This window comes from Ambystoma mexicanum, chromosome 4p (assembly GCF_040938575.1).
Source record: "Ambystoma mexicanum isolate Mex_15411 chromosome 4p, UKY_AmexF1_1, whole genome shotgun sequence".
Classification (NCBI taxonomy): Eukaryota; Metazoa; Chordata; class Amphibia; order Caudata; family Ambystomatidae; genus Ambystoma; species Ambystoma mexicanum.
Genome location: NC_090927.1, coordinates 1,112,596,909 through 1,112,611,995, shown reverse-complemented (window position 1 = coordinate 1,112,611,995; position 15,087 = coordinate 1,112,596,909). Strand labels below are relative to the sequence as shown.

Below are 15,087 nucleotides of genomic sequence, written 5' to 3'. Positions count from 1 at the left end.
AGATGAAAGACCACTGGCACCATTTACTACTACAGGAACAATATTGTCAAGTTCAGTCCCGGCTTGAGGTTATTTTCTTTTTAAAGGCAGTCCCGTCCTCTGGGTTCAGCTTCGCCAGGGTGCTAGTGACCCTGGTGCAGCTGTATATTGAGAGAAGGTTTGTGACATTTCAGAAATGAACTGCTTCATGGCATGAGAGTATGGTGAATGCCTTAGCTTGTTTGATGTTGGTAGCAGGAGTGAGAGAGGCATGACCTGGGTTCCCACAGATTCTGGAGGAACATGCTGTGACTGTGACACTTTGGGACATTATAGCGGAGGGCAGACATAGCTAGACTTCATATACGACAGGTTTGCCCCACCAAGCACATTTCTTAATAAAAGTAGATATAAATAGGAGGAGGATTTGGTAGCCCACTTAACTAATAGGGAAGGGCAAAGAGCGTGAGAACACAGGAACGTGTCCAGCAACAGCTGCTTCAAGTTAATCCCTTAATGATGGCCTACACTACACTGGCAGCGTTTGCTAAAATGAACAGGTATGGCGTATTGTAGGTGAGGGTTTAATTAAGTAGACTTTATTCATATTTGGTGGAGGTGTAGCAAGGTGGCATGTTTCTTGAAAGCCAATGTTGCAGACCTGAGAGAATTTTGTTGTTAGCAGACTGAGGCTTTGATCAAACTTTGCCAAACAAGAAGAAATACGAATTGCAATCTAAATGATTAACCTTGGGGTGGTGCTTTCCAAGCATAGGGTTCCTATGGCATGGTAGAAGACGGTATGCTATGGATACATGGATGTGGGTGGTGACCCGATTGAATCGGCAGCTGAGGGAATGGATTCCTCCCTCTGCAGCATCGGAAATAGGCTAGGGGCTGAGCAAGATTTTCTTTAAGCCATTCCGTTCTGCAATAATCGCTGGACAGTGCAGCAGGAGAGATTCTGGATTCACGTACACCATGCTTAAACCCTAGATGACACAATGTTTCAGCACAAGCTCGGCTGATATTTTCTCAATTATAGAGGCTAAACAAAATTTCTAACTTACTCTGTAACAGATAACACCCTTCTTGTGAGTCCTGGACTATGAATGACCTGCGTCGTGCATAAGGCAGGGAATGAGGCGTGCATGCTAACTAAAGTTATTATCATCACTCCAGTTGTGTACAGAGTGGTTGGTAGGGAGTACCAAGTGTTCTGGAAGCCTGTAAAGCATTCCTAATACTTCTTGAAAGAAAATGCACCTTTATTGATTGCCTCATTTAAATATGTGTTCTGTATACCATTGTTTAGTTAATGAAAGTGAAATAAAGACGTTTTTTTTAAAAACAGAATTACCCTATAATTTACATTTGTCAATATTGCTACATTTGCCTCAAAACATGAAATCAGTGCCATTATATCCTGGATAGTGTGCCTGCATTTCTTCTCCTATATTGGAAAACAACTGTTTTCTATGAAAATCTGCAATTTTCTTCTACAAAATGCAATAAAATGAAAAAATAAATATAGTTTCAATAAATATCACTGTCGTTATAGCAGTACTGCTTTGTTACTCACCTTTCAAACGTTTTGATAGCTCCTTGGTAAATAATACATTTGCAAGTTTACTTTGGCAGTACGCTGCTTTTGTGTCATACTTTTTCTTCTCCCAATTTAGATCGTCCAAATCGATTTCTCCCGCAATGTGAGCGAGCGAGGAGACATTAATGATACGGGAGTGTCCAGAGTTTTTCATCTTTTCAAGAAGTAAATTTGTCAGCAGAAAATGGCCTAGGTGACAAGGAAGAAAAAAAGTTGTGTTGTTAAATGTAAGCTATAATGTATGTGTTTATTATTTATACATTAAGAGTATTGATGTGTCGGGAATAACCATGGCTACCAATCAGCAATAAACATAACTGCTGTGTTATTGCTTTCCAATCAAAACACGGTCCATGCAAGGACTCTTTGTGCATGTAACCACACAGGCAATATACCATGTCCACACAAGATTATGATAGTTACAATCTTCATCAAATAGCAAGTGTCAGTTTCAGTATGTATTGTGTTTGTGCTTACTGTAACAAATCCTTAGATGTCCTCCTTTATCCCATAGGAGGGGGCCTTCCCATGGAGCCAGGGTGGTGTGGCAACAGTCCAATAGTCCACCTGAGGGTGATACATCGCAGGAGGCTCACACGGGGAGGGAAACTCCTTATGAGACGAGAGACGCTCTGTTAGGGAGAACGCTGTATCCATCCACCCCTTTACAACCTTCCTCACCCTCTTATACTATGCAGGGTAACCTAGTCCCACATACCTCCATCTACATGTGTAAGGAAGACCATTCCACCTCGCAGCCTTGTACTGAGACGAGGAAGTGTAAGGACTACCCATGTGAATCCTCTAACAAAACTGAGATGAAGAACGACACCAGTAACCCAGTAGAAAACAACAATATTTTTACTGAGATGAAGAAGTGTGGAGTTCTGAAGAGCACCCCGTGAAACCAACAGGAACGCACTAGTCAATACGGACAACCTATTGGTATCCATAATATAAAGAGAAAAAACGGACCAAGTAGGTGTTCAAGCCCTGCCAGGAGGAGCCACGAGAAGACGAACGAAACGGGAAGGATAAGAGCATACTGGAACACTGAGTCGGGAGCAGGATGCTCCGATGCTGATCCAGAGTAGCAAGACCACTTGCCAAGCTGGCGGAGTGTAGCTTCTGGGGTCCCTGAGGCTTGAGAAGAGCGTAGAATGAGAACTCTGCCACCGAGAGAAACAGGTAGCCCATGGAACCGCCGCACACGACGAGAAGTCCCAGAGAGCTGGAAGAAGCTCCCGCTCAACCGCAAATGACCAGGAGAGGTCAGAACCCAAGTCAAAAGGTACGCAGATTACCGAATGGGCAAAGGGGAGCTAAGAAGAACGTAATGAGTAGAAAGTCTTGGGGAAAGCAGAGAAAGGAGGGTATGGGACCCGGAAAGCAGTAGAAGCTTCAAATCACTGAGTGGAGTGATAGATAGTACCTGGCAGAATAGTGAACCAGGTCTATCGTGCGAGCAGCAGGGGAAGGGAAGAAATCACATAAATATCTGGCAGTATAGGGAACAAGGTATTTCAAGAAGCAAGAGAAGCACCATCCCTCCTCTTCATCACAGTACTTGGTATATTATGATATTTTATTTATATTGCGCTCATACACAAGTGTTTCAGGGCGCGACGAGGGAAGGGAGGAACAAAAAAACGATCTTACTAGGCCCAATGACATTGAGAACGTGCAAATGCAGGGGAGAAGGAGGAGGGGAAGTGCAAAGGCAGGGGGGAGTGGAAAAGTGCTGAACATGTGATCAACAACAGGTAGTGCGGCCAGCAGGTGGCAAGTGCCAGAATAAGGCGCAAACAATGGGTGTCATTAAGTGCAAGAAGGGACTGTAGGGTCACAGATACAGACCCAAGTGCAGGGGTTGCCAGGAGGCAGTGCGGGAGTGGGGCTGGGTAGGCAGGGATCTGGGCCCGAAATCAGAGGGTAGCCAGGTGCCCTGTGCGAAACAGACAGAGATCTGCAGGGGAGAGGAAGAGAGAAGGCAGAAGCAAAGAGGAAGGTCTTGAGGTGCTTCCAGAACCAAAGATGGTTCTCCTCAATTTTCAGGGAGGCTGTTCCAGAGGGAGGAACCAGCCGAAGAAAGCGATCTATCCCCAACTCGTTGCTTGGAGAGGCGACTGACCCTGAGGGAGTTGGTGGTGGAGGAGCGAAGAGCACCAGTAGGAAGGTACTTCCGAAGGGAGAGTTGAAGGTATTGTGGACCCAGGCCCCAGAAGGCCTTGTGGACAATCCAAAGGGTCTTAAACTTAATCCTTCCAGCCACAGGGAGCCAGTTAAGAGATTTCTGGGCTGGAGAGATACGATCCCTGGGCTTGAGGCCAAGGACAAGTCTTGCAGTCCTGTTCTGGAAGAATTGCAGAGGGCAGAGAGTAGTAGCGGGCAGATTTAGGAAGAGGCGGTTTCAGTAGTCCAGCCTAGGGAGAACCAGCGCTCTAGAGACAGTGAGTTTCTGGGGGAAGGAGAGGAAAGGAAGAATACCTCTGAGGAGGTGCGGTGAAGGAGAGAACCAGGTCTGCCAACCAGGGTCTGGGCCCCACGCCAAAGAAAACCTGAGAAGGAAGCCGGGGGAAAGGGAGTCATTACCTAATGGCACTGAGACACAAAGAAACCAGGGGAAGGGAGTCTTCCCCTGTGGTGTTGTTGGACACTGAGAAAGAAGCCAGGGTAAGGGAATAATTTCCTCCTAGTACTGTGCGACATTGAGAGAGGGGAAGGAAGACATTCCCCCTCACACTGGAAACCTCAAGAGAAACCACATTGTGCCTGATGCATTTTCAAGAAACATTCAAATCCTATGTCCAGAAGAAGGGAGTTATTCTTTTGGACCCAAATTGTAAGGGAAGGAAATAGGCTTGACACAACAGTGGACATTTATGATTTTGTACATTCTGGCAATCTCGTTAGTTTATTATTTGAGGCACAGAAACCTCTCTTAGCATTAGGTATAGGTAGGTTTTTTCCTTTTCTTTTGAATCAAATAAAGGTTTATAGCAAACACTATGCCACCTTTGTGTCAGTGTCGTACTTCTGCACCCTTACATTACCTAGATGGCATTTTCTTTATTTTAATCACAATCGGTCTCAATGGTTTTACATTGCTGGTTATCTATTTGTTTTTGTGTTTTAGAAACTGACACCCTGTGTGGACAGCTGACACCTTTTGCATACGACAAGCACTGATAGGCCCCACCTTAGCTTTGGAAGGACAATCCCATAAACTAAATAAACATTGCATACCAGCTTTTGTCATTCATCTTTCTTTAGCTATTGCTCAGAGCTTACAAATAGCCTCTGGCAGCGATCAGTGCAAAGGAGATGAGATGCTGCACATTTGATATTGTAGTGTTGTTGGTCTGCTAATCCTACCTCTAAACCCTCTTTCTTTCACTGTCACCATATTTCCATTCACCTTCCAGCTGCTGAAGCACCCCCTTTAGACAAAGAGATGGTGCATGCAGCTGTGTGGAGGACTATGAGGAATACACACTCCACCTTTTAACTTTCCTGCTCCTCATCTCATCGATCTTCCAGTGGAAAAAACCCATGCAGGTTTTCAGCATCACCCTAAAACTGGAGTTCTGATGCTGCCTCAGCAAAAGGAGAGGGGTTGGATAACAGAAGGGGGCGGCGGGCAATTTTGGCCTACGGCTGTGTGCAATGTGTGCCAAGGTGTTTTGGCTTGTTGGAGACACTGTGGTTGGCGTCTATGTAAAAGGATCAGGGATGGTGGCTCCTGTATCAATATCCTGTCAAACACTGTTCCTTGCCCTGATGGGGAAAATTCACAGAAGGCCCACTGAGCACAGCACCTGATCCAGCTACAGTGAGACATGTCTCAGCCTGCCAACCAACATACTAAGGAAAGTGAAATGACCACTTGGGGTTTTCATATCTCAGGCAGCTCTCTCTATAAACCAAAGGGTCTTCCTTCCTAAGCCGTTAGCACTTTGTCTGTGGTGATGAGTGTAGTGTTCAGACTGTCCCCTCCCATCACCAGCCAAATTCCCAATATTTGTTATATGGTGTACAATGTATCTAAGAGAGAAAGACAGACAGAGACAGAGAGGGGAAATAAAATGGGAAAGGGAAAAGGAAAAGGAAAGAGAGAGGGGGAGAAGTAGCAAAGTGATAAAGTGAAATAGGAGCGGTCTGCATAGGCCAGTGGTATCAGTATGGGGAGCAGAGCAGGTAATTCTGCCACGTTATGTCCTTTTCTTGCGTTGCTATGACTGTAAATGTGCTGTGTTGGGCTGTCTATACCTTGTCTGAGTTTTTCATGCCTTTCAATGCCATAGTACGATTTTTGAATGTGGCTTCAAGATTATATGCACTCCGCACCAACCTGCCCATCAAGGTATCCACTGATCCCCGCACTAACATGCTAAATATGTATTGTTCTGGCATGTAGACAACAGGGATCAATTAACCACTTTAAATTCTCCTTGTTCTTTCGGGGTTCTACTCTCTCTGCCACCTCTCTCTCACTCTCTCCCACTCTTCAAGGTACACTCCTCAACGAGAAACTTAACAAACTTCCCTCCTCACCGGTCTAAGGCTTCCTCCTTGTGTCACCAACTCAGGTCTCTGTATTCTCGGCCTCACTTCTCTTTCCAACATTCTTCACTACTATCGCTGTCTTTACCTTATTCATCCCTATGGGCACTGCTGTTGCTGTCTTAGCCTATTTCAATTGTGAGGAGTCAGTATTACGAGGCGGACAACTGCTTATAGATTTTTCCCAACATGCCATTTTATTAAAGTAAATAATTGAAAATAAAACCTTACTTGCCCTACCCTACCGAGGAAGTCCCTGCCTAGTCTAGAAGCTAAGGGAACAATCTCTAGCATGGGTAAATTGGCCCTCACAAACATCAAACAAAGAAATTACATAGCAACACCATAGATAAACAACATTAACTCAATATGTAAATGGCTTTTTCTTATCCTGGGTAAGATCCCTTCCCCAGGTTTCCAAGTTGACTCAAAGTGTTCTTCAAAGGAAATGAAAAGCCTTGAAACAGTTCTTGATCGTTTCACGTTAAAGAAATAGTACATCAAACAAAAATCCACTAGTAGCAATTATTTTTGTCCGTGGGTGAAAAGATCCATTTCCAACTTTCAGCAAAGAAATAGCACCAATGATAATCCTAGTTATGATAAATTGTCTCTTCTTCAAACCAATTTACAACAGTTCAAAAGAAGGTGGATTATTTCCCCAAAGTCAATAGTACACAATTCTATAAAGATTTCTTCAGTTCAGCTTTAGTTACAACTGTACATTGGTATATTTGTAAGGATGCTTTCTCTAGGCTGCTGCTTTTCTTTAAACAACCACACTTCTACTGTTGGTACCATGAGAACAGTGTTGGGAAGGGGAGACGACCATCCCACAACCCCAAACGGTTTAGAATAAGGCAAAGGCTGTGAGATGTAATGTAAGACACGAGGGGGGTGCTCTTAAAGTCCTTTACACAACCATATTATTGCATGCTTCGTAGACATAGTGCATATGCAGGAACAAACACCATCTTAGATATTAGCAGCCATATTGGAACATAAGGCGTGAATGCGGCGCAACAGCCAGTATCACAGGTCTAGGCCGCAAACACAGGGAAAGGAATAGGTTGTATCCCGGGTACTGACGAGAAAGGCCAGAGCCACAGAGATCCATAAACGCTTCTTTGTTCTAAAAGTTGCCAGCCTTCATGCTCTGGGAAGAATGTGCCCTGCAAGGCAACGGGAAGAGGGCTGAGCTTCTCTGTACGATACAATCCCATCAGAAGGAGGGCACGTGCCTCCGATCCCCACCAGTCCCAATTCTAAGTTTAGTACCTAAATGCCCTAGCCTTAAGACCCCTGAATTCCAAGGTACCATCCAGCCCCAGACGACTGATCATAAAACTGTTAGACCCCCAGATTGAACAAGAAAGATCAGAAAGCAGGGCTTTCTTGCCTTCACTTCTGGGTCACGTAATTTGTGCTGCGAGGTGCCAGGAGCGATAAAATTATAGCCCAGAACGAGGGTGGGAGACTTGAGGGATGCCAGCCTGACTGGGATCGAGTAAAGTTTGTGAGTTAGTATGACCTCAGCTTTTCCCTCTGGCCCCTGTCTGCTTGTACCAGGTGCACTGCTCCATAGATAGAGATGCACTGTTGATTTTCCACAAAACTGCCAATTTGCGCCAACTCATGAGCAATGACGACTGCAGCATCACCCACATGGAAGAAAATGGACAGAAAACACTGGGACCAATAGCTTGGCATCCGCCACTGGAGCAGGCAGCCTATGTATAGGGGCTCACCAACCAGCCACATGGGTTTCTACTGTATATGATGATGTCACTGTTGACGCAATGTACCTTCTTAAAGTGTTGCTCATACAGATTTCGGCAGAACGTTCTGCGGCAGAGGAGTTCTTTGTTGGCGCTTTCCATATTTGTGTGGAAATAAACCTAGTTATCGTTCCAAGAGGTGTCTTGGGCTTTTTCCCTAGTCGGTTGTATTTGTTCGGAAGTGAATGTTGACGGGCTTCCCTACAACAGTCCCCTTTGTCCCACAGTATGGTTCTACTTCATACCACTTCAACGTGACATCTACTGACAAGTCATTATACTACCACAGCTTTAGTACAACTATTACAGCTCAGTACGTTGAATTCAACAGACTTCAACAGGATACACTTCAACCTCTTCAGGTAGGCAAGGCACTCTTCCTTTTGATGACTTTCTCAAAAGGGGCAGCCTCTTTGCCTCTCCTGTCTTCTGCAACGTTACTTCAGAATATTCTTCACAAGCAATCAGTTCCCCTTCCCCAGCTTTGTTTACACCTTTTTTGCCAGTCACCTGCCCAAACAATTACCCAGAAGCTGTAGTGGCACTCCTTCAGCGTCAGGTAATAATACCACACTTGGACCCTACACCAGATGATGGTTGACAACTTTGCAGTGGAGTTAGGACTCTTTAACTCTTGGCAATGCGACTTTCACTGTACAAAGGGGGTGCCTCTTGACTTGGGCATTGCTTGTTCTTCTCTTAATTGGTTTAGACTCTTTGCTTCTTTAGAAATGGGATGAATGTCACTTCTGGTTATAGTATAAGATTCAGTGTTTCAAGTGAAAACACAATTGGGCACACTCAACCTTTCTTTATTATAGATTTTCAAGTTTTAAGTTGAAGAAGAAAGGATTGTATTTCCATGTAACGGTAAAGGATGAATTCTGACTTCCTTTGGGAAAAACAATTGGGGGCACATGTCCTTCCCTTGATGTATTTCACACTCTTTGTTAATTGTAACTGGTAGATTGTCTGTGTTAAGTAATCATGAATGGTTTACCAAGCGTTCCTCCTTCTTAATTGAGGACATGCGACCACTGCGATATTCAGCAACAGTTTAAAGAGTTAAACGATGGAGTTTCAATGACTTTAGCTCTCACGCGAGCATCAGATATTTTATAATATACGCGAGAGCTACATTTCCATTGTGAAATAAGACTTCAGACAAACAACCAGCCTTCCCGCGCATTTGACTATACTCGAGACATTTAGGAGCTGGCTACAGTTACCAGCAAGGTTTGAGCAATGTGTTTGAATGCTGTACTTCACTCACCAGCTTCAGATATACTGCTTTTGCGGGTTGCACTGCTTCCCCGACTTCCTCAACCTCTGCTACTACTTCTGGCTCGCTGGGGACCTACACCCTTCTCCAACACGGGTGTCCCCACTCCGGCCACTTCAATTGGGGTTCCTTTTTCTCCCGAGACCCTCAACTTGCTTTCTGCTTCTGACCTTGGTCTCCTGCGAGCTCACAGCTCTGCAATCACAGTAATACGGCTCAAATGGGGAAAACTCAGTTTACGGCACATCTTGCTCTGCGCAGCCTCTGCCATTCAGGTTTTGGGAGAACAGGACTCTCTCAGAACTTGCATGTGAAATCTGCTGTCTCCATGTTCCGGCGTCCCTGCTGTGCCCCCACTTTCTCTTGATTTGCCAGCCTTGTTCTTCTCCTCTGCTACAACTACTACTACCAGCCTTCCAGCTCCTTCTGCTCCTGCCTTCCTGTGGGGGGCCTTTTATGTCTCCCGGGTTGTGTAATAGGCTTCAGGTGTGGGCTATTAGCCTCAATTGTCTGACTACTGCAATGGCTACTAGGTTTAATCGCCTGACTGCTTCATCTGCATGCTTCTTCAGCCCTCTTTCCTGTCTCAGTCCCTTTAGGATTCAAACAAAATTAGGGTTTTCTACTTCTAAATAATTTATAAAGGTAGATTTAATTCTCTTCATGCTTTTTGTAGAGATGATTTCCACAATCTTTGCATTGTACCCTTGGGATTGAGGAGGTTATTTAGTTCTAGATACCAAAAAGGGTCTTTCTTTTAGTATAGTTTGCTGAAATGTTACAACCTTAGATCTAATATGAGGTTGAAAGACATTAAAATGACAACAGCCATAACCTCTTTTGGTACATTGGTAAAAATCCTGTCAGAGGAATAATAATGTGTCTTATCCCATGGAATTTCCTCATCACCCTGGGCCCTGTCTCCTCCTAGGTGCTCCTCCTGCAGTACACCATCCCCAGGGTTGGGATAATGAAGCATCTGCCTTCCCCAGACCACCTGGGAGGAGACTTTAGGCAGGTTTTCAGTGAGGGATCTGTAGGATTCTTCCCACAATCCTCTGAGTACTACTCTGCTTGATACAACTTGCACCATCAAGTAATTCACCCATCAAGGCACTGGCTTTGCTTCTCTGAACACTACCCCTTCCTGTGCACTACTAGTGTCGCCTACTTTGGCCTCCACTCTTCCCCTCCTTGCCCTTGCTCCCAGGGCTCCTTGTTCTGGTCTTCTGGGTCTCTTGTCCATCTCCCAGTGTCTTTTGATGTTTAATCTCCTCCAGTTTTCCGCACCCTGAGCAATCCCCTGGCAACTGCCTACAAATAAGCTCTTGTCTCCACTCTTGTGTCTCCCGCTCCTACTCCAAACATTGGCATACTGGGCATGTGTACTTTTATAGTGTTGTGTTTACACCTTCCACTCTCTCTTTGGTGAAAGGAGATTCTGGTGTGTTAGTTGTGATGGGGTTCGCCCACTCAGATACACAAACAATTATTTTGGACTATGGTGTTCTTGGCTTTGGCAGTCCACTTCTCCAAACCCTTAAAAGACACAGTGCCTCATTACACGGATGGCGGTAAGGATTTACCGGTACCGGTAAAATACCGGTACCGGTAAATCCTTACCGCCTTACTACGAGGTCACTTTGCGGGTTGGGGGATTTAACGCCTGCTTTTTGCAGGCACTAAAAACCGACCCGTAAAGGGACCCAGGGAGCTAATTACCGTACCGCAATTTGCGGTGCCGTAATTAGCGCCTTCCCCATTCCCATTGAGCCCTATGGGGCAAAAATGGGAATGGTGGAAGGGGGAATTACCGCCCCGCCAACCTTGGAATGGGGCGGTAATTCCCCTTTCCGCCAAGGCGGTGCCGGTATTTTACCGGCATGAACCATGGCGCTAATAGCGCCATTGTTCTACGCCATCCGTGTAATGAGGCCCACAGACTGTCTAACTGGTGAACCTGGCTAATCATGCCTTTTACCATACTTAGGATAGAGAGAGCACCTCTCGAGATCCTCCTCATCTAGACTATTATGTCTACAATTGATTATTTTCATCTTACTAATCATGTTTTCCACATCTCTAGCTACGTTCAATCTCCACTCATCCACTTTCCTTTCCTATCCTATCCTTACTATTCCATTGCCCTTCCTTTATTTTCATTATATTCCAGCAGACGAAGGTCGGGTAATCCCATGGTGGGGAATGAAATTAACCCAAATGCTCAGACAAGGATGGATACTTTGAGAACCCTGTGGTGATTTGGCACAGTATAAAAGCTCAATAATTACGAAAACCCACAAAACACATATATATAAAAAAAAAAAAAAATTCGACCATTTGGCATTCGACCAAATGGTGTCGACCAAATTGTCTGTCGACCAAATGTTTTCGACCATTTGACTGGTAACCGCGCAGTACACCAGAGGGGGAGTTCTGGAGCCTTTTCAGGCATTTATATAAAAAACACATCACTTCTCATCTATTCTTCCCCATGAGGGAACACCCCCTTTCAGTTTCCCATTCCACTTGTGGATCAAAGACAAAGTAGAAAATACCATGTAAAACAGCCCTTTAAAGTATGAACTTTGACCAAGTTCCCCAACTTCACATACCCCGGGCCTCTTGCATCCATGTCAACACTTTCATTAGCCCCTCCCAGACATTTCATACATTTTCCCCTTTCCTCACCCACCTGACAGCTGCAGACTGCCTACTTTTAACTTAAAACCCAGTCAACTTAAAACCCAGTCCTCTTGTCAGTTTGTATTAGTCAGTCACAGAACATAACATATGGTGCACTGCACAGCACCTTCTTGTTTGAGCACTGATGCTGAAGTTCCTTCCAAATTTGACTTCATTCTCACCGCTCTGCCGTGGGTGGCTGACACAGGACACTTATTTACGCCCCAAAGGGCTGTGTGAGCCCTCACCTCCTCATAGGGCATTTTGAAAACCCTTAACTCACATCATAGGGCTTTGGGAGCACTTCCTCCCTTTGCGGGCTTTGGCAGCTCAGTGCTTCAATGGGGTTTTGGAAACACTTTATTCCTCTGTGGTCGTGCTGTTATCCAGTTGGAGCTGGCAGCAGCAGTTAATATTTCCGTTTTCCTCTGTGGCTGTGTTTTACTTTTGATGGGGCTCTGGCAGCCCTAGGCAGTTGTTTGGGTTTATAAGCCCTTGTGGCTCCCTGGCAACAACACATAGGTTCGTTTTCCTCTGTGGCGGTGTGCGCACACCATACTAGGGGTTCGGGAGCCCTCTGTTTCTTTCCTCCATGGCGGTGCATGTCTTTGTTGGACTCCACCCAGGCCCGCCCCTCTGGGCGGAGTCAGCGCTCCCTGGCGCACGTTCGCGCTGAGCCCCGGCCGCATAGGATGTAACGGCCAGGGCTCTGGGTAAATGCTGTTCTCTCCAGCTCTCCCCGTCTGACCCCAGGGAGAGTGAGTAACGTTCAAGCCCCCTGGCGGTGCTGATGATCTCGTTGGTGCCGCCGGGGTTGTCTTTTCGTCACCACCCACCATGCCTGGCTACCGGGCGGGCAGGCTTACTCCGGCACCGCCATGCACCGCGCACAAGGCCCGGGACTTCTCCTACCTCTGGCGGGCGAACGCGCCGGCGAAGGTGGCATGGCGGGCGCCGCCCCTTAGTGGGGGCTGCCCAGCCGGCCTCCTCCCCCCCTCCACTCAAGCAGTGGCAGGGGGGCAGGGGTGGGGAAGGAACACGTAGCCCGCGGACGGAGCGCGCGAAACGTAAGGGGCGGGGCGGGGCAGGGAGCCGAGGGAGAAGCCGGCCTCATAAAGGCACGGGTTTTTCAAACACATTCCCCTCGGTTTCCTGCCCCCACCGGATCGTGGATTTTGTTTCGTGTTCGTGTCGCACCAAGGTCCGCGGAGGAGTTTCCAGCGTTCGGCTGTCTGGTGTTCGGTCGTTCCAGAAGTATGGAAGGTGGTTCCAGTCAGGAGGTTTGCGTCGCAGTGGAGTAGGGATCAAAGGTAAAAGCTAGGTTTCGAGAGGGGCCTGAGGTTCGTGGGGGCAGGTCGGGTGGCTGAACAGTTAGGTGTTGGAAGGTAGTTCTACGTCGGGCAGGGCACGGAGGTCCAATAGGGAACATTGTTGTTGGGGGAACAACCATGGAGGGGGGGGAAGAGTAGGCGGCAAGGATACGGGAGGCCAGGGAAGGTAGTAATGGAGCAGTGTGTGGGCGTGGGGCAGGGGTGCTGCGCAACAGGATGGGGTTGCAGCCCGACAAAAGAAAGCGTGAGTTTAACATGGAAAATGGGGAGGCACAAAAGAGCATACAATTTCGCCGGACGGGGTCCTCCACAGGGCCTGGGGGCTGGCGGTGTGTGATAGAACAGATGGCCAGCGCAGGGCGTCAACCCTTGCATCAAGACCCGGCGGCCAGGGGGAGGGGGGTTACATTTTCAACCAAAAGGGCAGGCGGGGAATGGAGAATTGCAAAGCTTGAGGTTTCGCATGGCTGCGCACTAATTAGGGCTGGATGGGAAAGGCTCCGGAGCGCGCCCGGTAAAGTCAGCCTGCATTTAATGTAAATAACTTTGTGGGGGAGCTCGTCTGGATGTATAGGATAAAGGTATGTTCAGCGCCGGTCGTCGAGCATCAGCGCTTTGTCATAACTATGGTGGTGAGGATGGTATTTGTAGCGCCGGTCATCAAGTTTGGGTGATTTGCGCCGTAAGGACTTATAGAACAGGACGATGCACAAACCGCGGGTTCCGAATTTGTAAAAAGGCCGCAAGGGGGAATTTTAATAAGACGCATATGCACGAGTGTTCCATTGTACGGTGAGAGTTTATAACACGCTCATGCTCAAGGTCTCTGTTCCCGATTAGGAGCATGCATAACAAGTGTTTCATTCTCCGGTGCTATTTATAACAAGTATTGCTTTGCCCGATACATATTTATAGCACTCCCATGCACATAGTTGCTGTCCCTGATACGACGCATTTAATTGAGTGTTTCAGATCTGGTGCAAACTTATAACACGCCTCTGCACAAGTGTTTCTGTGCCTGATGAGAAGCATTTAGAGCGAGCTTCCATTGCACAGTTTCTGACACGAAGCAACAGTCTGAGAAAGGTGGATTTATTAGGAATCACTAGGGTAATTGGGTTGAACCGTATTTGGTCGAGAACCGCTGCCTGGTGGGATCAGCATGCTGCATGCCCACTTCGTTGATATGCCTTTGTTATGGGTGCAAATGGGATATGCAACGTACCTTAAAGTTGTTTTATATCTCACGGCATTGGAGGCGGGGGGTGGTGGAAGGGGGAAAAACCGCACCGGGGCAGGGCATGGAGCTGCCATATTGGTTGTTGAGTGCATGGAAAGGCATGTGGGCCCTTTAAGGCGCACGTGGTTTAAAATGCCCGAACAGAGTTGGAACACAGCCACTCGTCGATTAAGTGGGTAATTAATGGATTAGGATGGGTTTCGGATTACTTTGTTGGGCGATCTATTTGCACCCAAATATGACACTCAAAAGGTGTAACGTGTGTGGGTGGGTCAATATAGCAATATGGTGCACTTTATCGTGCACCAAGGGGGCCTGCATAGTGGCAGGCCACCGATACGGCGTGGCTGTTCCAGGTCGGTTTGCTCTTGGTTCCTGCTCTGGGGTCCTGTTGCAGAAGTTCAAAGTTCCAGCGAGGAAGGTGCTGCGGTTCCAGTCGGGAGAAGAGTCGCGGGACAGAGGAAGAGTGAGGAGAAGCGGGAGATTTGCGGACGCAGCCTCGAGTGGCCGGAGTGCAGTACGGGAACCAGGATATTTTAAGGTATGGTGTGGAGTCGATGGGTAGTGCATTGGCGCTCGCCCTTGCCGCGAGTCGGGTTATGGTTAGCATTTCCTCCTCTTGG

At 47.0% G+C, this 15,087-nt stretch overlaps 1 protein-coding gene across 2 annotated transcripts in view; it reads right to left on the bottom strand.

The window, feature by feature from the left end:
• The window catches only part of RDH13 (retinol dehydrogenase 13), a 535,971-nt gene that overhangs the window by 261,232 nt on the left and 259,652 nt on the right, over nucleotides 1-15,087 (bottom strand). For both annotated transcript variants that reach the window (XM_069606703.1, XM_069606704.1), the window contains one exon: nucleotides 1,562-1,774. In XM_069606703.1, coding sequence (XP_069462804.1) covers nucleotides 1,562-1,774 — 213 coding nt within the window. The remainder of the gene's footprint in view (nucleotides 1-1,561; nucleotides 1,775-15,087) is intronic.